This window comes from Eubalaena glacialis, chromosome 10, assembly GCF_028564815.1.
Source record: "Eubalaena glacialis isolate mEubGla1 chromosome 10, mEubGla1.1.hap2.+ XY, whole genome shotgun sequence".
NCBI classification, from domain to species: domain Eukaryota; kingdom Metazoa; phylum Chordata; class Mammalia; order Artiodactyla; family Balaenidae; genus Eubalaena; species Eubalaena glacialis.
In genome coordinates this window covers 66,309,736-66,331,538 of record NC_083725.1, presented here as the reverse complement: position 1 = coordinate 66,331,538, position 21,803 = coordinate 66,309,736, and the positions used below count along the sequence as shown (strand labels likewise).

Below are 21,803 nucleotides of genomic sequence, written 5' to 3'. Positions count from 1 at the left end.
AAGGAAAAAGGGTAACTTTACAGTGGAGGAGACTAGCAGACAACACCTTAATCAAGCAATCAGAATGAGTATCTTCATAATGGGACAAATCAAAATTGTATGCCACCGGAGGATGCAGTGGCAAAAACATAGCATCACCTCTCTGATATTCTTGCCGAAGATGCATAATCTGAATCTAGTCATATGGAACCATCAGGCAAAATCAAATTGAGTGACATTCTACAAAACAACTGGCATGTAGTCTTCAAAAGTATCCATGGTCATAAAATTAAAAGATTGAGGAACTGTTCAAGATTGAAGGAGACTAAAAAGATATGAGAAGTAAATACACTGTGTAATTCTGGGCTGGATCCTGTGTGTGGTGTGTGTGTGTGTGTGTGTGTGTGTGTGTGTATGCTTATACTTATGATATTATTGGGACACTTAGAAAAACTTGAATGGGGTCTGAGGATTACATGATAGTAATAAATCAATGTTAATTTCTTGATTTTGTTGGTAGTATTGTGGATAGGTAGGTGAATATCTTTTTTTAAAGGTATAATTCACATATCATAAAATATACCCTTTTAAAGTATACGAGTTGTTTTAAGTATACGCACAGAATTATGGAACCATCACCACTCTCTAATTCCAGAATATTTTCATCACTCCAAAGAGAAATCCCATTCCCATTAGCAGTCACTCCCCGTTAATCCCTCTACCTTGACAACCACTAATCTACTCTTTCTCCATGGATTGCCTATTCTGGACATTTCATGGCAATGGATCATACGATATGTGGCCTTTTGGTTCAATTAGGCTGAAATATTCCATTGTTTGGATACAGCACATTTTGTTTATCCATTTATTAATTAGTGGATATTTGGGTTGTTTATGAATTTTTGACCTTTATATATAATGCTTCTATCAACATTCATATACAAGTTTTTGTGTAGATGTATGTTTTCAGTTCTCTTAGGTATATACTTAGGAGTGGAACTTCTAAGTCAAAGGGTAACTCTATGTTTAACCTTTTGAGGAGCTGCTAGACTGTTTTTCTAAGTGACTACACCTTACATTCCTGCTGGCAATTCTCCATATCCTTGCCAATACTTGTTATTGTCCGTCCCTTTGATTATAGCCATCCTAGTGGGTGTGATGTGGTATCTCATTGTGGTTTTGTTCTGCATTTCCCCAATAATAAGTGATCTTGAGCATCTTCTCATGTGTATATTGACCATTTGTTTACCTTCTTAGGAGAAATGTCTATTCATATCCTTTTGCCTATTTTAAAATTGGGTTATTTGCCTTTTTGTCATTACATGGTAAGAGTTCTATACATATTCTGAATACTAGACCCTTATCAAATATATGGTTTTCTAATATTTTCTTTCATTCTGTGGGCTGTTTTTTCACTTTCTTGATAGCATTCTTTGAAGCAAAAAAAAGTTTTCAATTTTGCTGAAGTTCATTTTATCTATTTTTTCTTTGGTTGCTTTTGCTTTTTTTTTTTTTTTTAAATTCATGTTTTAACGTAGAGTTCTTTCTTTTTTTTTTTTATTAATTAATTTATTTATTTTTGGCTGTGTTGGGTCTTCGTTTCTGTGCAAGGGCTTTCTCTAGTTGCGGCGAGTGGGGGCCACTCTTCATCGCGGTGCGCAGGCCTTTCACTGTCGCGGCCTCTCTTGTTGCAGGGCACAGGCTCCAGACGCGAAGGCTCAGTAGTTGTGGCTCACGGGCCTAGTTGCTCCGCGGCATGTGGGATCCTCCCAGACCAGGGCTCGAACCCGTGTCCCCTGCACTGGCAGGCAGATTCTCAACCACTGCACCCCCAGGGAAGCCCTGCTTTTGCTTTTGATGTTGTATCTAAGGAACCATTGCCTAATCCACGGTTATGAAGATTTATACCTATGTTTTCTTCTAACATAGTTAGAAGTTAGCTTTATAGTTTTAGCTCTTACATTTAGGTCTTTGGTCCATTTTTAATTAATTTTTGTATGTGGTGTGAGGTACAGGTCTAGCTTTATTCTTTTGCATGTGGATATCCAGTTGTCCCAAGTCATTTGTTGAAAAAACTGTTCTTTCCTCATTGAATTGTCTTGGCACCCCTGTCGAAAATCAATCAATTATAAATATATGAGTTTATTTCTTGACGCTCAGTTCAACTCTCAGTTCTATTCCATTGACCTATATGTACCTTGATTACTGTAGATTTGTAGTAAGTTTTGAAATTGGGAGCTGTGAATTCTCCAAATTTATTCTTTGTTTTAAAAACTGTTTAATCTATTCCGGGTCCCTTGAATTTCCATATGAATTTTAGGATCAGCTTATCAATTTCTGCAAAAAGTTAGCTGGGATTTTGAAAGGGATTGCATTGAATCCATACTTTGGAGAGTATTTCCATCTTAATATTAAGTCCTCCAATCTATGAACACAGGATGTCTTCCCACTTATTTAAATTCCTTTCAGTTATGTCTTATAGTTTTTACTTCTTTTGTTACATTATTTATAAGTATTCTTTTTGATGCTATTATAAATGAAATTGTTTTCTTAATTTCACTTTATGATTTCTCATGCCTATTGTATAGAAGTACCAATGATTTTTGCATATTGCTCTTGTATCCTTGCTGAACTTGTTTTTTACCTCTTACAGTTTTATGTGTATGTGTATATAGATTTGTTAGGGTTTTTTGTGTGTACAAGATCATGTCATATGCAAATAGAGATAGTTTTACCTCTTCCTTGTGCATACAAGATCATGTCATATGCAAATAGAGATAGTTTTACCTCTTCCTTAGCAATTAGATGCCTTATGCTTATTTTTCTTGCCTAACTGCCCTGACTAGAACTTCTAGCACAGTGTTTTTTTTTTAATTGAAATATAGTTGATTTACATTATTATTTTAGTTTCAGGTATACAGCATAATGATTCAGTATTTTTGCAGATTATACTCCATTATAAGTTATTACAAGATAATGGCTATAATTCCCTGTGCTATGCAATATATCCTTGTTGCTTATCTATTTTATATATAGTAGTTTGTTAATTCCATACCCTGATTTGTCCCAGCCCTCTTCCTCTCCTCTTCGGTAACCACAAGGTTGTTTTCTATATTTGTGAGTCTGTTTCTGTTTTGCATATACATTCATTTGTATTCTGGACACTGTTGAATAGAAGTGGAGAGAGCAGACATCCTTGTTTTGTTCCTGATCTTAGGAAGAAAGCTTTCAGTTTTTCACCATTAATTATAATGTTAGCTGGAGCTTTGTGTAGATGTCCTTTATTAGGCTGAGGAAGTTCCCTTCTATTCCTAGTTTGTTGAGTGTTTTTATCAAGAAAATGTGTTGGAATTTTTAAATGTTTTTTCTGCATCTCAAGATGACCATGTGGGTTTTCTTCTTTATTATATTAGTAAGGTCTAGTATGTTGATTTATTTTCATACGTTGAACCAAACTTGCATTCCTGTGATAAATCCCATTTGGTCAAGGCATGTAATCTGAGTGAATATCCTTGAAGGAAACATGCACTAAAGTACTTTGGAGTAATGGAACCTCATGTTAGCAGCTTACTCAGATGGTTCAGGGAGAAGAAAATTATTTGTATTGTACTTCAAACTTTTCTGTAGGTTGGAATTGTTTTAATATTTTCTTTTAAACAGAAAAGCAATATACATATCCTTTGACCCAGTAATTGCACTCGTAGGAATACTTCCTAAGAAAGTAATCAGAGACAGAGAAAAGATTTTCACAAGGGTGTTTATCACAGCATTACACGTGATAAAGACTTTTAGATGATCTAAATGTTTTAATAATAGGAAGATTGTTGGGAATTCCCTGGCGGTCCATTGGGACCGGTTAAGACTCAGCACTTTAAGTGCCGAGGCCCAGCTTCAATCCCTGGTCAGGGAACTAAGATCCCACAAGCTGCGCAGCATGGCCAAAAAAAGAAAAAAAAAAAGTAGGGAGATTGTTAAATATACTGTGATATATCTAAATTAAAATAATATTTTGAAGACTATTTACATGGGAAAATGTTATAGAGACATAAAACTTTATGTAATATGATATCAATTTTATAAATAATAGTGAAAAGACTGGAAGGAAGTACATTTTGCCTCACTTCTTTCCCCTTTTTACAAAGTTTGCAACCTATGGCCCCAAATTAATTATAACTCTTACCCACCCATACAGATATCCTTAAAGCCCTTGCCCCTTGCTTTTTGAGTAATATTCAGCCCACATCCAGCTCAATTATCTGCCTATTCTGTGCCTGAACTGAGTAGCGAAGTATTGCTCATAGAAATTACATCCCTTTGTTAAATGATCTCACTTTTAAATTATTGAACAGAAATTGCAAATAAGCACTCAGTGCCACAAGGCAGTGCCATTACATTTCCCGGATAATTTCACTTCCCAGAACCATTATTTCACACCTGTTCCTTTCTTTAGATTTCTTTTTACATCTCTTTTGCCTCATACCCCATTCTCCTTGCTGATATCTTCTTCGATATTTTATGAGAATATAGACAGAATCAGTCAAGAACTCCCTCATCTTTCTATCACCACCTTCTTCCTCCTATTATTATGGAAGAAATGTATCAAATCCTGTGAAAGCCAGTGTCCCCTTCCTGGGGCTCTAAATTTATCCCCTCCCTCCTACTCAAAGACTTCACTCCTACAGTTACATACCCCACCGCAGTCTCTTGCTCCACCACAGTCTTTAGGAAGTCACTACATTCAGTCACTGCCATCTGCATCAAACATGCTCAAACAGTTCCTATCTTTTAAAAATTATTCCTCCGTTGACCTTGTGTCCAGCCCTAGCTCTTGAGTCATTGTTCAGTTCCTTATCACATCAGAACCATTTGATTATCTCCTCTCTCTCTCCACTCACCTCCCTCTCTTTCCCTCCCATCCCAGTTAGGCATCTCTTCCCTTCACTTCACAGAAACTGCTTGTCAAGGTCAACAGTGACCTTCATCTTGCCAGATCCAATAGACACATTTTTATATTCTTCTTATTTGACCTCTCAGTAGCATTCCACACGTTGTTTGCTTTTTTCTTCATGAAACATTTGTCTTGGCTTCCCAGTTTTCCTTGTTTATGGAAAAGGAAATTCCCCTAGCTTTCTTCCTTACCTCACTGGCTACTCTTTTGTCCTGGGCTACCTTCTCTGTATTCTCTCCTAGGTGATCTTATATAATCTCATGGCTTTGAATGTGATCTATATACTGATGATTCAAAACATCTATCTTCAGTTCTGACCTAACCTTTTAGCTCTAGATTTGTATATCCAATTGTATGTTTGACATACCATAGAAATCTCAACCTTTAATATGGGCAATATATAATTCTTTATTTCTTTTCCCATACCTGTTCCTTCCTGGTGTTCCTCTGTGATGCCATCACCCACCCATTTGCTGAAGCCAAAAACCTAGACTCATCCCTGATTTCTTTCTTTCCCTCATCCCTCACATTTAATCTGTTCTTCTGGTTTTACTTTTAAAATATACCTGGATCTGCCTACTTTCCCTGTTTTTACTGCTCCTACCTTAGTGTAAGGCATCACCATCCCATTTCTTGACTACTGCAGTAGTCAGCCGTTGCCTCTGCAATCAGCCAAGGTGATCTTTGAAACTTTAAATCAGGTCATGTCATTCTCCTGCTTAAAACTCTCCAAGGGGGACTTCCCTGGTGGTGCAGTGGATAAGAATCCACCTGCCAATGCAGGAGACACAGGTTCGAGTCCTCCCTGGTCCAGGAAGATCCCACATGCCGCGGAGCAACTAAGCCGGTACGCCACAACTACTGACCCTGTGCTCTAGAGCCTGCGAGCCACAACTACTGAGCCTGCATGCTGAAGCTACTGAAGCCCGCACACCTAGAGCCCGTGCTCCACAACAAGAGAAGCCACCGCAAGGAGAAGCCCACACACCACAACAGAGAGTAGCCCCTGCTCGCCATAACTAGAGAAAGCCCTCCCGTAGCAACGAAGACCCAATGCAGCCAAAAATAAATAAAATTAAAAAAGAAAAAAACCACTCTCCAAGGCATCCATTTGCATTAAAGTGAAATCCAGATTCTTTACCATGGCCTACATGATCCAATCCAGCTCTAGTTCTGCAGCTTCAGTTTTTACAATTCCTTTGCATTGTTCACTACACTCTAGCCACACTGGCCTTGTTGTTCTTCAGACAAGACCTCATGGCCTTTGTAATTGCTATTTCCTCTGCCTGCAATACTTTTATCGCAAATTTTTGCATGTCTGGTCCCTTCTGACTCTTCAATACAAATGACATCTATTCAGACATGCTTTCTCTGACCATTTTATGTAAAGCAATCCCTTCCGTGAATTGCTTTTACTTTATGTTTTTCATAGCACTTATTGCTATTCGAAATTATCTTATTTGCACTTTCCCCTACTAGAATGTAAACTTGAGAGCAGGTATCTCACCTCTCTTAAATACTGCTCTATCTTAGCGTATAAAATAGTGCTGACATATGCACAATAAAAACATACATGGAAGGGAGGAAGAAAGGGAGGAAGGAAGGGCATTTAATTAATCACAACGAGTGAATGACTAAAGAGTTCTATTGAAATATTAAATTGTAGTTACCCCTGGTTTGTGGGGTTACAGGCAATTATATTTCTTTCTCTCTGCATTTCTATATTTAGCAAGTTTTCTACAATAAATATGAAGTACTTTTATGATAAGGAAAATACATGTTTATGTTTGTTGTAAAGAAAGGAGACTTTAAAAGACTCCAAAGTTTCTTTGGAGGAATAGTAATACTAATAAGCTAATCAGAATACCCTTCATCCTAAAGCAGACTGCCTCCTATTATTGGGGACATTTAACTCAGTTTTGAGTTTTATTTATGTGGCAAGATTATTTTATTTTCCAAAGATGTTCACACCCATATATCCCATCCCACCTGCTTTTCTTACAAGGTGACACTGACTCTCCTCAAGAGGTGGAATCTCTTGTTTGTTGCCCTTGAATCTGGGCAGGATTGTGACTATAGTAGACCTGAAGCTATATGACATCCAAGACTGAGTCATAAAAAGCAATACAGCTTCTGCCTAGTCTTCCTGGGACATTTACCCTCAGAACCCAGCACCATATTGTAAAGAAGCCACTTGGAAGAGCCATGTGTAGGTGTTCTTGCTACACCTCACTGAAATCCCCAGACTTCAGCCAGCATCAACTGCCAAAAACTTGAGTGGGTGAATCTTTAGATGATTCCAGTTCCCAGCCTTTGAGCTATCCCAGCTCACAGTGAGTGAAGTAGAGATGGACCTTCCCTTCCCAACCCTGCTTTGAACACACATTAATGAGTAAAGTAAATACTGCTTTTTTAAGCTGCTGAGTTTTGGGGTGGTTTTTTATACAGTGACAAATAACCAGAAAAATTTACAAAGCTTCTAGTCTAATTCTGTGCATGCAGTATTCTCTGACATTCCCTTAACACATGTTTTCTAAGACTTAAATTTTAAAATCTCAAGGATCATTCTTGCTGTCCATTAGTCCTAAAATGTTTACCCTGGAAGTTAGTGTGTGTCTCTTCCATACATGAGGAAACAGCTGGATCAATGTGCTGAGACAAGCTGTCAGGCAAGACTAGGCATCTGAGTGAGGTGGGGCGGGAGGAATAAACTCCCCTGCTGTGCACTGATCAGATCATGACAGGAATATTGCATTCAGGTCTAAGGCCTGACCTGGCTATGTATTCAAATGAGAGACCCCAGAATGGTGAAAGAATTAAAAATCTAGTCATGATACCTGACTAGGGGAAGGAACTGGGAATGTTTAGCTTGAAGAAGAGAAGACATGTTCAGTTACCCCCACTCAGCTGTACACACCAGGCTTCCTCTCCATTCTAGTTTGTCCTTTAAACTCTAAGGCAGAGTGACAGCTCTTCTAGGAAGCCTTCCATGGCCCCAGGGTGGCATATGTACCCCTCATGTGTTCTTCCATATCATGCTCCATGTATCACTATTACTTGCCCTTATCAGTGTTATTTTATGTATATTTATGTGTCTGACTACTCTATCAGAGTGTGAGTTCCCAAGGAGCAGGGACTCTCTCTGCTTGACCTTGGCGTATCCTCTACTTTTCCCATGGGTCTGGCATATAACACAACATAAATGTTTTACAAATCAGTATTTAAGGGTTGACACGTCGAAGAGGACCAGGTTTATTCTTTGTGGTCCTAGTGGGGTTAAAGACTAAGAGACATCTTGCTCAACATAGGGAATAATTTTCTGAGCCCGTAGATAGTAAGGCCTGCCTTAGAAGATCTGGAGTCCTCTGTCCCTGGAGGTACCCAAGCATAGGCTAGACAAACACTTTCATTAGTTCAATAAAATGGTTTTTGGTATCTGGGTAATAGCTATGCATAGGTAAAGATTATATAATCCTTCTTTCAAGGAATCTATGGTCTAGGAATGAAGATAATATGCTAGTGAATACAGTGATCGGAAAGAGAAAGTGATTATTAGGGCGGGGAGGTCAGAAAAGGGGTTTCACACAGAAGACTCAGACACATGTTTGAGTTGCATTGTCAAAGATGAATAGGAATTTGCCAGGCCAACTAGAACCCACAGAGTTGTGAGAGTATGTTTGGCTTCTCAGAGCCCTGCAGGTAGTACATTATGGTTGTAGCCTTGGAGTGGGAGGATGTGGTGATGATGGTGACAGTTCTACCAGTAATAATAGCTAACATTTGTTACATTATTGAGCAGGCAGGCAATGAACTAAGTGGCAGGAGATGTGGTTTGGGGAACTAACCACAGGCGCATCAAAGCCTCATGGACTTTATCCCCTGTGAACCATTATTTTAACCTGTATTTTGAGCAGAGGTGGGACACACTTTGATTTGCATGTAAACGTAATACTTGGCAAGATTGTCACCAAGATAGCATAGCATTTGGATGGACAAGATGGCCTTTGATCCTGAGATCTTTGACACTATGCTTTATCATTATTATCATACTGCTTTATCAACTTCATGGATAAATTTTACACTTGCCTTATTTCATTCCCCTTTTGGCCTACACGATGGTGGTTTTATGTGCTTGCCTAACATGGCAGAAATGACACGTGACCCATTTTCCCAGTGATTGAGGAGGAGGGGAGAATCATCAGTATCGAAGGATTTCTTTAAATAGCTTCTACATTTCTTTAATCTAAACATAACATGATCCTGGATATCCCCTGCAGGTTCCCTGTCTTGTCTCCTTTCAGGATAAATTTGACTCAACAATGTTAGGCCATCATTTGTTACGCACAATCACTGAAGCAAAGTAAGAAATGGCAATGTTGCCACTTACCTGCCTCTGGTGGTCAGTGAACCATTTCACCAGCCTGAACTTGGCTTGTTGTAGCTGTAGAGAAATTGGAGGCCTGTTTTTTATTCCTGCCTAAACTGAGCACAAGCAGATATTGACAGTTCTGTCTTCAGAATGATTTGGAGCTTGAATGGTATTTTCATCAGATTTATTGTTCCTGGGTGGCTGCTGCATGGGTTCCAGTTCTTATTCTATCACTTTACTGACTATTTGAGCATAGACATGCCACTTAATCTTGCTGAGCCTTAGTTTTCTCATCTGTCTAGTGGGTCTGATATGCCTGTAGGAGTATTATGAGGATCAGTTGATTGGCATATGTGAAAGGACATCCTTATTTAATAGGGTCTATTAAATAAGTGTTTAATAAATGTTAGTTTCCTTCCTTTTTCTTCAGTCAGAATGTTTGAAACCACCATTATTGATTCATTGTTAGTGATTCATTCCTGTAAGTAGTGTTAAATTATGTGTGCCCCTGTGGAGGGTAACATTTTAAGCTATTACTAACTCCTTTCTCTTGATTAATGTGTCACATTCTTGTGGCAACCAGCCAAGAGCAATACATTTGGGAGTGAGATTGAGGACAACATTAGAGAAGGGGTAGAGATAACAGGAGTGAGCAGACGGCCTTCACATAAGGGGTAAAAGGTACCAAAGAACAATTTAGAATCATAGAACTTTAATATTAAAAGAGATTTTTGAAATTTAGTCCAAATCTATAAATTTTATAAATGGAAGAATAGCCCAAGAGAGGGAAAGCGATCTGACTAGAAGTTAGGGACAAGATTAGGACCCACATTTTGTGTTGTATTCTTTTGTTGCCTTTACCTGTTTTAGGATTTTATCTTGCGTTGATTGTGGTAGGAACTTTAAGTTCTTAGGAGACTTCTCCCAGATTTTCTTTTCATCTATTCACTCATTCAACTCATTCTTTTTTGCTTTCACTAACTGATATATACAGTTATTGATAATCACAGGGAGGGTAAAATTGAAGGTAATTTCTTAGTTTTTTCTTTCTGTTTTTCTGCTTTTTCCATGTATTCTATACTGAGCATGTAATATGTTTGATGTTAGGAAAAAATGCTAGTAAAAAAAAAGAATGTATTCATGTATTTCTCGTAAGTAAAAATAAATATATTTATCCTAGAAAATAAAACCAAAAAACTATTTTGTTCACTTATAACTTTATTTATAATACAAAAACAAAAATAGCTTAAATGTTAGGTAATGTAAGCTAAGTCAGACTTTATAATGTTAACAGCAGATGTTCTGGTTATAAATACTACCCGTCTTTCTTCTTTGCTCCCTATCTCAGTAAATGAAACCACCTTACACCCAAAGTCCAAACCAAAAACCTATGATTCATCTCTGATTTCTCCTACTTTTTTCACCTCTACAAACTCTAAAACCTCTTGATTCAACTTCTGTAATAACTCTTAAATACGTCTACCTCTAGCTGCCACTGCCACTGCCTTAATCCGTCATCTTCAACCCAGATTCCTGTAACTGGTTCCTAATTGGTGTCCCTGCCTCCCCTATCTTTTTGTCACACTGGAATAGAAATACTCATCCTGTTTTCATTCTTTTAGCAATGTTTGCTAGGCTTTGTACGAGTGTTGGGGATGAGATGCATAAATACAGTCCCTGCTCTTCAGATGGCATGTCACTTTTTAAACCTCTTTAATACTTCCCAGAGCTCAAGCGCGTGAATTTAAACCACGGGCTTTGTGATCTGGCCTCTGCCTACCTCTCCAGACTCATCTTCAAACACATACCCCACCCCACTGTAGAACTCTGTGTTCTTTTACCAGTCATAATTTTGCTAGTTACGGTTTTGATATAAGACTTTTGTATTTATATTAACCAGATTTTAAAATCCATGCCATTTTAACATATGCTTAATTCAATTTAGTTTCTTTAAACAAATAAACAGAAAAGCAGCCAACATCTGGAGTCCAGACCTTTCTTCTCAGCTACAAATCTGTATTTCTAGTTGTCTGATTGACATTTCCACTTGGCTGTCTCACAGGTACCTCAAACTGAACACGTTGAAAATTGTAATTGTCTCTGTTTTCACAATCTCAGTAAACTATGCTTACCATCAACTGAAGTGTACAGGCAAGAAGCTTGGGAGCCATCCTTGAGAGTTTGTTCTTCCTCACCTTTATGTCAAATCAATCACAAATCTCTGTTTATTTTACTTCCTAAATATTTCTCAAGTCTGTTCACCGAGGTCTATTCCCAATTCTGTTACCTTAATCCAAGTAGCAACTTTGCTTAGTCTGACTTCTGTAACCTCCTAGCTAGTCACCCCACATCCATGTTTTTTCCCTTCAGAGCACTCTCCACACGTACCTGATCTGGCACCAAATGTTTACTACTGTATTGGTCATCTCGGGCTGCCATAACAAAATACCATAGAGTAGGTGGCTTAAACAATAGACATTAATTTTTTTCATAGTTTGGTGGCTGGAAGTCCGAGATCAGGGTATCAGCATGGTCAGGTCTGGTGAGAGCTCTTCCTGGCTTGCAGGCAGCTACCTTCTCACAAGTTCTCTGGTGTCTCTTCTTAGAAGGGCATTGATCCCATCGTGAGGGCCCTACCCTCATGACCTCATCTAACCCTAATTACCTCCCAAAGGACCCATCTACAAATACCATCAGATTGCGGGTTAGACCTTCAACATATGAATTTGTGTCTGACACAAGCATTCAGTTCATAACAACTATATTATCTTATGTATTCTTGATGTTCTAGCATCTGGGTCCTCGCTGATTAGTGAGAGACTGCCCCTCCCAGGGATAGCCAGTTCTTAGGTATAGCAAACAACTCAACCTGGTCTGTGCCTTTCATATGCAAACTAACCAATCCAGAGCCCATTCTCTAAACCACATCTTACACTCCAGGAGGCAGTATTCCTCTGCTCTAATCACCCCAGAGCCAGGTACCAGATAACTAAAGATAGCTCCTGTACCCCAGGGCCCCCTGAAGTTACTCAAATTAGCCAGTTCTAAACCTGCTTACCCTCCCTTGCCTTGCCTTTCTTAAGGAAACCGCAATAAAGGGTCTTGCCCACACTTTTCCTCTTGCTCCTTCTGCCTCCTCACTGACCCTGGTGCTTTCCTATGCTGTCCTGCATGGCATGGCGTACCCCCTCCTCTTGGGAACTGTGAATAACACACTTTTTTTTTTTTTAAGGGGGAAAGTTCCCCCTTAATTTTAACCTCCTATTTTGCTTATTTCCTTGTTTATTTGTTTTGGCCATGCCGCATGGCTTACGGGATCTTAGTTCCCTGACCAGGGATCGAACCTGGGCCCCCAGCAGTGGAAGCATGGAGTCCTAACCACTGGACCGCCAGGGAATTCCTTTTCAGTGGCAATCATCTCCTGGTCTGTTGGCTTCACCATACTTGAATAATAATAAAATTTATATTTTGAAACACACTGCCACACTTCTGTGGACTGAATTGTGTCCCCTCAAAAATCACATGTTGACTGTTTGCAGATGACATGATATACTATACATAGAAAATCCTAAAGCAACATGAGAAAACTGTTAGAGCTCATCAATGAATTTGGTAAAGTTGAAGGATACAAAATAAATATACAGAAATCTGTTGCATTTCTATACACTAACAGTGAAGTATCAAAAAGAGAAATTAAGGAGACAATCCCATTTACCATCTCATCAAAAAGAATAAAATACCTAGGAATAAACCTACCTAAGGAGACAAAAGACCTGTACTCCAAAAACTATAAGATGCTGATGAAAGAAACTAACGATGACACAAACAGATGGAAAGATATACCATGTTCTTGGATTGGAAGAAACAATATTGTTAGAAATGACCATACTACCCAAGGTAATCTATAGATTCAGTGCAATCCCTATCAAATTACCAGTGGCATTTTTCACAGAACTGGAACAAAAAATTTAAAAATTTATATAGAAACACAAAAGACCCATCTAAATATGTTTAATGTAAAGTCAGTAGATCCTGGTTCAAAACTTTAAATAAAGGAACCTTCTGTATATCATAAAACTGTGGTAGATTTACCTGCAGTAAGTCACGATATTATACCAGTTTTTTTGAACATTTATAGGTGATTCAAGTGAATGGTTTTGGAGGCAACATAATATCGAGTCCGTTCAAAATCTGGCTCTGTTACATATTAGCATGTGATCTTCAGAGGCTCAAGAGGGGGGGAATATGGGGATATATGTGTACATATAGCTGATTCACTTTGTTGTACAGCGGAAATTAACACACCATTGTAAGGCAATTATACTCCAATAAAGATGTGGAAAAAAAAAAGTTACTTGAACCTTCTAAGCCTCAGTGTTCTCATCTTGGAATGTAGATAATAGTTCCTACCTTAGAATTGTGAAAATTTAAATGAAATAATAAATGTGAAACATGTAATCATAAGACCTTGCACAAACGCTATCATTTTCATTATTCCAGTAATTTACTAGAATATATCACTTTGCATAAATTCTCTTCCTTCTTCCGAGAATGCCTTTCTCTGCCATCATTTCATTTCCTGCCACCACCTTTTCTGGCTTCTTTGTGCCCCCATTTTTGGAATCTTTACTGTGTATTTAATCACATGTTTTTCATTCCCTCTACCTCACTAGACTGTGAATTCCCTGAGGGCAGTGATTATGTCTTGTTTTTATCGTATCCTCAGCCCCTAATGTTGCCTGGCACATAGTAGATATATTATTAAACAATTCATCAAATGCATATCTAGTGAATAAATTCTATAGGATTGGTTTAAGTATTAGAAATAACCTATCACAACACTTAGCTGGACACTTAGTGTCCAGCTTGTAGTTTAATATGTAATAACTATAGTTGTTATTATTGCTAATAATATTATTATTTTTCAGAGACATACTTAGACATCACTTAGATTAAGTGACTTCCCCAACCATTACTATCTCTTTTTATGTATATGACTGAACATTTTATTTATCTTAGGTGCTATAGGATGGGGGGAAAATGCAAAAGAATACTGATAGGACCTATCACCTGTAGATGGTGGACATCATTCTTTCCTGGAGGCATGTTATCATGGTTTATGATACTGAATGATCCAAGCTGACCAGTGAGTCAGGCATCCTACTTAGGTGTGTAGATTAGGACAGATGGGTGGATAAGCTTCTTTGTTCAAAAACAATAAACTAAATATACACACTGAGAATAAATTAGATGATGATAAATATATGAGAATTAGTAAAAGATATCAGATAATAAGAGGTGACCATCTTAATCATTCTGATGTTTTATTTTGGATTTGTATGATAATTGCAGCTCTACAATATTCAAGTCCTGTTACCTTTGTTTCTTACAGCTATTGGATGAACTCCCAATGATTTACAGCTGTTGTATATTTGTATACTGCATGTAAGTATTTATGTTTAAAATTCATATGCTTGATATATTTTTAAATTCATGTTTGCTTCATAGGGAATTATGTAATATAACTAATCCAGTGATATTACTGGGAGATTGTAACAGTGTAGAAGATTGTAACTTTTGTGATTTCAATGTAGAGTATAATTTCTGGGAAGTTATAATAATATTGTTTATGAACTTGTTTGATCTCAAAACCTTATAGCCAATTTAGATAGAATCTTACTTAAATTAAGTAAGATTAACTAACTTACACAATTTGCCTTTCCTTGAGTTATGAATATATAAAAATTTAGGTAAAGATTTTATATATTATGCCATAATAACATTTCTCTACTTTGTACCTGTAATTGTGCTGGGCAGCACACGAAGTCATTTCTAAATTCTCACAGTTGTGCAAGATAAATAGGTATTGTCCCCATTTTATCTAAGAATATAAGCAGAGCTTATGCTTAGGTGACTTGCTTAAGGTCATGCAGTTAGTAAGTGTCAGAGTTGGAAATTGAACTACAGGTTTAATAAACTTAACTTTTAAAATATACCTTCTGTTTTCTAGTGTTAATTCTTGAGACTTCTCTGAACCTCTTATGTGATGGTTATCTGATTCTTTTTAACAGGATCATCATTGCTAACTCAAGAATATCTTCTAAAGATACGTAAAAATAAAAATAGTTTGAAAAAATATATTATTAAAAAGAGCTCATCAGAAACTTCTTCTGTAAAGGGCCAGACAGTAATTATTTTAGGCTCTCTGGGCCTGTGGTCTCTGTTGCAAGTCTTCAACTCTGCTGTTGTAGTGTGAAAGCAGCCATAGATAATATGTAAACCAATGGGTGTGACTGTCTTCCAGTAAATTTTATTTACAAAAACAGGCTTAGGTTGAGAAATTGCTTCCTACACTGTAGTTTGCTACCCCTGATCTAGAAAAATATTTTCAGATGACTCTTCTTAATAAGTCATCAGCCCATCACAGTCTGCATCTGTGACAAGCAGATTTGGGCAGTTAGAAAACAAGATCAAAAACAAGGAAATCCCATGCACCATTTTCTGAAAGCTATCCTCAAGACTGAGACTAAGGTCTTTGCTCTCCTTGACATTGTTTACTGATCTATCTTTTCTGTCAAAACTATATTTATTAAAAGAAAAATAAAGTAACAGTGAGCATTGATATGCTAATGTCCTGTACCTGCATGAGACAAAGCTGAGAGCAGATACTTAAAAAGTACCCAGACAAGTACTACAAGAAAGGGAGAGCAGAAAGCAGAAGATGACTGCTTTCTTACCTCAGTTAATGTTTTGTTCCAAAAACATCCCTCTCAAGTAGTCTGGTTATGTATCTCATTAAATGAAACAATAAACCATGGTAAAACCATCAAGCACAACATGCACACACACAAAAAGTCATCAAGTCACAGAATTTAAAGGTAAAAGAGGTCTTAGTGCTAGTAAGACTTCTCTGAATCCTTTATGTGATGGTTATCTGATTCTTTTCAATATATGATCGCCATTACTTTCCAGCCACCTTTCTTTACAGACAGGGAAATAGGAGTTGGGTCCAATTCCTATTAATTAGTAAACTGAGAGAACTCTCCTGCTGCTTATACAAAACATAGGCTCAAAGGTTGGATACTTAGCTGATAGCCAAATATATGTTCATATTTACTTATTCACTGAATGTTTCCTGTGTCAGACTTTCCTAGTGACTAGGTATATGAAAAAAAAGATTTTATGCCTGCACACAAGAAATTCACAGTCTGGTTGGGGAGACAGATAAGCAAAGAGACAATGGTAATAGAGCGATATTTTCTATGACAGTGTGCGTTAGTCAGGGATCATTAGTTCCAAGATGTGGAAACCTACTCAAGCCAGTTGATTTAGGAGAGATTTATTTACTGTAAGGACACGAGGGAATTATATGGCACCCAGTAGCAGGAAGTCCAGCTCACCAGAACTGGAAGGGCAACTTCTCTCTCCCTCCCTCTTTTCTCTATTCCTTCCTCTCCACATGGCTTCAAGTCTTTGTATCTGCTTTCTTTTTCTCTTCCTGCAGATCACTTCTGTGCTCACTCATCCACTTTAAGTTAGTTGCCCAAATATAAGCATCAGACCTTGAGTCCACACGGCTTTATACTTTGATTCTCTACCCTTGATTCAGTCTCTGGCTCCCAAACTCCAAATTTTCAGAAGAGAGCCTCTCACTGGCCCAGTTTAAGTCAGGCATCTACTCCTGGTCCCCGTAGCCTCTTGGAGGCTGTAGGCAGTGTGGGTTCTCTAAGATGAGTGTGTGGTTGAGAGGAAATGATGGGCATCACTAGACCTAGGGGCAGGTATACAAGTGGTAAAACAGTGTTCTATTTGTTTTCCTAGTTATGTATTCTAAAACAAGTTTCTTTCTCTCTCTCTTTTTTCTTTTTAAGGTTTGAATGTTTCAAGACAAAGAACTCTGTAAACTACCATCTGCTTTTTCCTTTAGTTCTGTTCAGTTTAATAGTAACCACAGTAAGTCATATTTTATTTCTAACAGATTAAGCATGTAAACTAGCCATTTATGGAGTTTGGTACATTTTGCTTCTAGTATTTGCTTCATGCTGTTCAAACTGAAATATTTCTACATAAAACTTACTTATAGATATTGCCCCTTTGTTTCCTATTTAGGTGTTATTTCTCAACAAAAAGTTGAAACAACTTTTTAAAAAATCTGTTTTTTTGTTTTTTTGTTTTTTGTTTTTACAGAAGGGGAAAAAGTCAAAAGGCAAATATTTATTAGCAATGGAAAACAATTAACTTTTCCTCATGGATTCACATATTACCTCCTATTTGTTAAAAAAAGAAATTGGCTCTGCTCCGTAGGGCCTAGTGTGACTCTTTTAATGATTAACCTTTCCAAATAGGTTGAGATAGCCAATCACTTCTGATCCTACCCTAGTGCTTTTTTCCTCGAGTGAATTACATTTTGTATTAAGAGATATTAATTTCAACAAACCTTTATCACAAATCTACCATATCAGGCAGTAGAAAATACAAAGATGACTAAGAAGTAGTCACTATGCTTGAGGACCGCATTCTAGTGGGGAACTTAAACATGTAAACAAAGAATTGGATCGAAAGATAATTGCAGTCATACAGGTAAAAACCAGTTATATGATGATGAGATAAATGAGGATTAATGAATTGCTTGAGTGGGTCAAAGAAAGCTGCAGAGAGGTGTACTTGAGCTGGGTTTTAGTTGATTAGGAGTTCACCAGGCCCCTGGGTAAGAGTGTTATGGAGCACTTCTAAATAGACCATTATGTTGTCCACAGGCCTAGAATCTTGGAACACATAGTGAACTATCGTTTTTAAGTGCTTAGTATGTGCCAGATACTCTACTGAGTACTGTACATTTATTTTCTCATTGAATCATCACTGCCAGTGGAATTGGGAGAGATTTAATATGACTGGATCAAAGTTAAGTGGTGAGTGAACAAGTGTAGTGAATCAGACAAATATCAGATTATGAAGACTCTTATATACCATGTTTAAATTTGGATTTTTATCCTCAAGGTAGCGTGGAGCCATTATTGGTTTAAAGTAGAGGAAAAACATCAATAGATACATGTTTTAGAAAGATTTGATTATGGATGATGGATTAGAGGAGTATGAGCCTAGACCTAGGGATTTTTGCATTTGCTTAGGCAAGATATGAGACTCAGACTGAAGTAAAATAACTTTCATAAATAATCCATGGTACTTGTGACCCACTAAGTAGAAAGAGGTAGAAATGGAGTAAATAGAAGGAATTGTCTACAGTGATTCCTCAGTTTATGGCCTGGTCCTCAGAGTACGTAGTAAGTCCTTAACCAAGATAAGCAACTTGGAACATGAGCAGATTTTGCAGGAAAGATAATGAGTAGGTTTGTGTCACGGGGTAGGGGTAGATAAGTTCACTTTGGAATGTGCTGAGATTGAGGTGCCTGACATTAATGATATCTGAGGCTTAACAAGTAGGTTGGGCTAAAGATGTGGATTTGGTAGTTGTCAGGTTATAGGTAGTACTAGAAATGTGGGAATAGATGAACTGGCACAGAGATAGCATAGACCATTATGATAACCAAAGATACAACCCTTGGGGGGGACCTTCAAGATGGCAGAGGAGTAAGATGTGGAGATCACATTCCTCCCCACAAATACATTAGAAATACATCTACATGTGGAACAACTCCTACAGAACACCTACTGAATGCTGGCAGAAGACCTCAGACTTCCCAAAAGCCAAGAAAATTCCCACGTACCTGGGTAGGGCAAAAGAAAAAACAGAGACAAAAGAATAGGGGCGGGACCTGCACCTCTGAGAGGAAGCTGTGAAGGAGGAAAAGTTTCCACTCACTAGGAAGCCCCTTCACTGGCAGAGACGGGGGTGGGCATGGGGGAAGCTTCGGAGCCATGAAGGAGAGCACAGCAACAGGGGTGCAGAGGGCAAAGTGGAGAGATTCCTGCACAGAGAATTGGTGCCAACCAGCACTCACCAGCCTGAGAGGCTTGTCTGCTCACCCGCCGGGGCGGGTTGGGGCTGGGAGCTGATGCTCGGGCTTCGGAGGTCAGATCCCAGGGAGAGGACTGGGGTTGGCTGCGTGAACACAGCCTGAAGGGGGCTAGTGCACCACAGCTAGCTAGGAGAGAGTCCGGGAAAAAGTCTGGACATGTCTAAGAGGCAAGAAACCCTTGTTTCGGGCTGCACCAGGGGAGGGGATTCCTTCCCTGTCTGCACGCAGAAGGCAGAGCGCTGGCTAAATGAGGTCCAGAGACAGTGCGAGCCACAGCTATTAGCTTGGACACCAGAGACGGGCATGAAACGCACAGGTCACTATCCACACGCGGCCCCCCCCCCACTCCCCCCCGGCCCAGGAGCCACTGCCAGGGTCCCGACACACAGCACACCTCAGGCTGTTGCAATGTCATGTTGGCCTCTGCCGCCGCAGGCTCACCCCGCATTCCAATGATAACTACCATACCCCTCCCTCCCCGTGGCATGAGTGAGCAAGAGCCCCCTAATCAGCTGCTGCTTTAATCCTCTCATGTCTGGGTGGGAACAGATGCCTGAGGGTGACCTATATGCAGAGGCGGGGCCAAAACCAAAGCTGAACCCCAGGAGCTGTGCGAACAAAGAAGAGAAAGGGAAATTTCTCCATGCAGCCTCAGGAGCAGCGGATTAAATCCCCACAATCAACTTGATGTACCCTGCATCTGTGGAATACCTAAATAGACAACGAATTGTCCCAAAATTGAAGCAATGGACTTTGGGAACAACTGTAGACTTGGGGTTTGCTGTCTGCAACTGACTTGTTTCTGATTTTTATGTTTATCTTAGTATAGTTTTTAGCACTTGTTATCATTGGTGGATTTGTTTATTGGTTTCGTTGCTCTCTTCTTTTTTTTATTATTATTTTTAATTTTTTTATTTTAATAATCTATTTTTAAAAATTTTTTTATTATTATTTTTTCTTTCTTTTTTTCTCCCTTTTTTTCTGAGCTGTGTTGCTGACAGGGTCTTGGTGCTCCGGCCTGGTGTCAGGCCTGAGCCTCTGAGGTGAGAGAGCCGAGTTCAGGACATTGGACCACCAGAGACCTCCCAGCCACACATAGTATCAGTTAGCGAGAACTCTCCCAGAGATCTCCGTCTCAACGCTAAGACCCAGCTCCACCCAACGGCCAGCAAGCTCCGGTGCTGGACGCCCCATGCCAAACAACTAGCAAGACAGGCACACAACCCACCCATTAGAGAGGCTGCCTAAAATCATACTAAGTTCACAGACACCCCAAAACACACCACCGGACGCATCTCTGCCCACCAGAAAGACAAGATCCAGCCCCACCCACCAGAACACAGGCACCAGTCCCCTCCACCAGGAAGCCTACACAAGCCACTGAACCAACCTCACCCCCTGGGGGCAGACATCAAAAACAACAGGAACTACGAACCTGCAGCCTGTGAAAAGGAGACCCCAAACACAGTACGTTAAGCAAAATGAGAAGACAGAGAAATATGCAGCAGAGAAAGGAGCAAGGTAAAAACCCACCAAACCAAAAAAATGAAGAGGAAATAGGCAGTCTACCTGAAAAAGAATTCAGAGTAATGATAGTAAAGATGATCCAAAATCTTGGAAATAGAATGGAGAAAATACAAGATATATTTAACAATGACCTAGAAGAACTAAAGAGCAAACAAACTGATGAACAACACAATAAATGAAATTAAAAATTCTCTAGAAGGAATCAGTAGCAGACTAACTGAGGCAGAAGAATGGATAAGTGACCTGGAAGATAAAATAATGGAAATAACTACCACAGAGCAGAATAAAGGAAAAAGAATGAAAAGAATTGAGAGTCTCAGAGACCTCTGGGACAACATTAAACGCTCCAACATTCGAATTATAGGGGTCCCAGAAGGAGAAGAGGAAAAGAAAGGGACTGAGAAAATATTTGAAGAGATTATAGTTGGAAACTTCCCTAATATGGGAAACGAAATAGTCAAGTCCAGGAAGCACAGAGAGTCCCATACAGGATAAATCCAAGGAGAAACACGCCAAGACACATATTAATCAAGATATCAAAAATTAAATAGAAGAATTATTAAAAGCAGCAAGGGAAAAGCAACAAATAACATACAAGGGAATCCCCATAAGGTTAACAGCTGATCTTTCAGCAGAAAATCTGCAAGCCAGAAGGGAGTGGCATGATATATTTAAAGTGATGGAAGGGAAAAACCTACAACCAATATTACTCTACCCAGCAAGGATCTCATTCAGATTCAACACAGAAATTAAAACCTTTACAGACAAGCAAAAGTTAAGAGAATTCAGCACCACCAAACCAGCGTTAGAACAAATGCTAAAGGAACTTCTCTAGGCAGGAAACACAAGAGAAGGAAAAGACCTACAATAGCAAACCCAAAACAATTAAGAAAATGGTAATAGGAACATACATATCGATAACTACCTTAAATGTAAATGGATTAAATGCTCCAACCAAAAGACATAGACTGGCTGATACAAAAACAAGACCCATATATATGCT

At 38.7% G+C, this 21,803-nt stretch overlaps 1 protein-coding gene across 1 annotated transcript in view; it reads left to right on the top strand.

Moving 5' to 3' along the window:
* The window catches only part of ACER3 (alkaline ceramidase 3), a 187,877-nt gene that overhangs the window by 100,750 nt on the left and 65,324 nt on the right, over window positions 1–21,803 (top strand). The window contains exons 4-5 of the mRNA XM_061202830.1: window positions 14,689–14,741; window positions 17,168–17,249. Of these exons, the coding sequence (XP_061058813.1) occupies window positions 14,689–14,741; window positions 17,168–17,249 (135 nt within the window). The remainder of the gene's footprint in view (window positions 1–14,688; window positions 14,742–17,167; window positions 17,250–21,803) is intronic.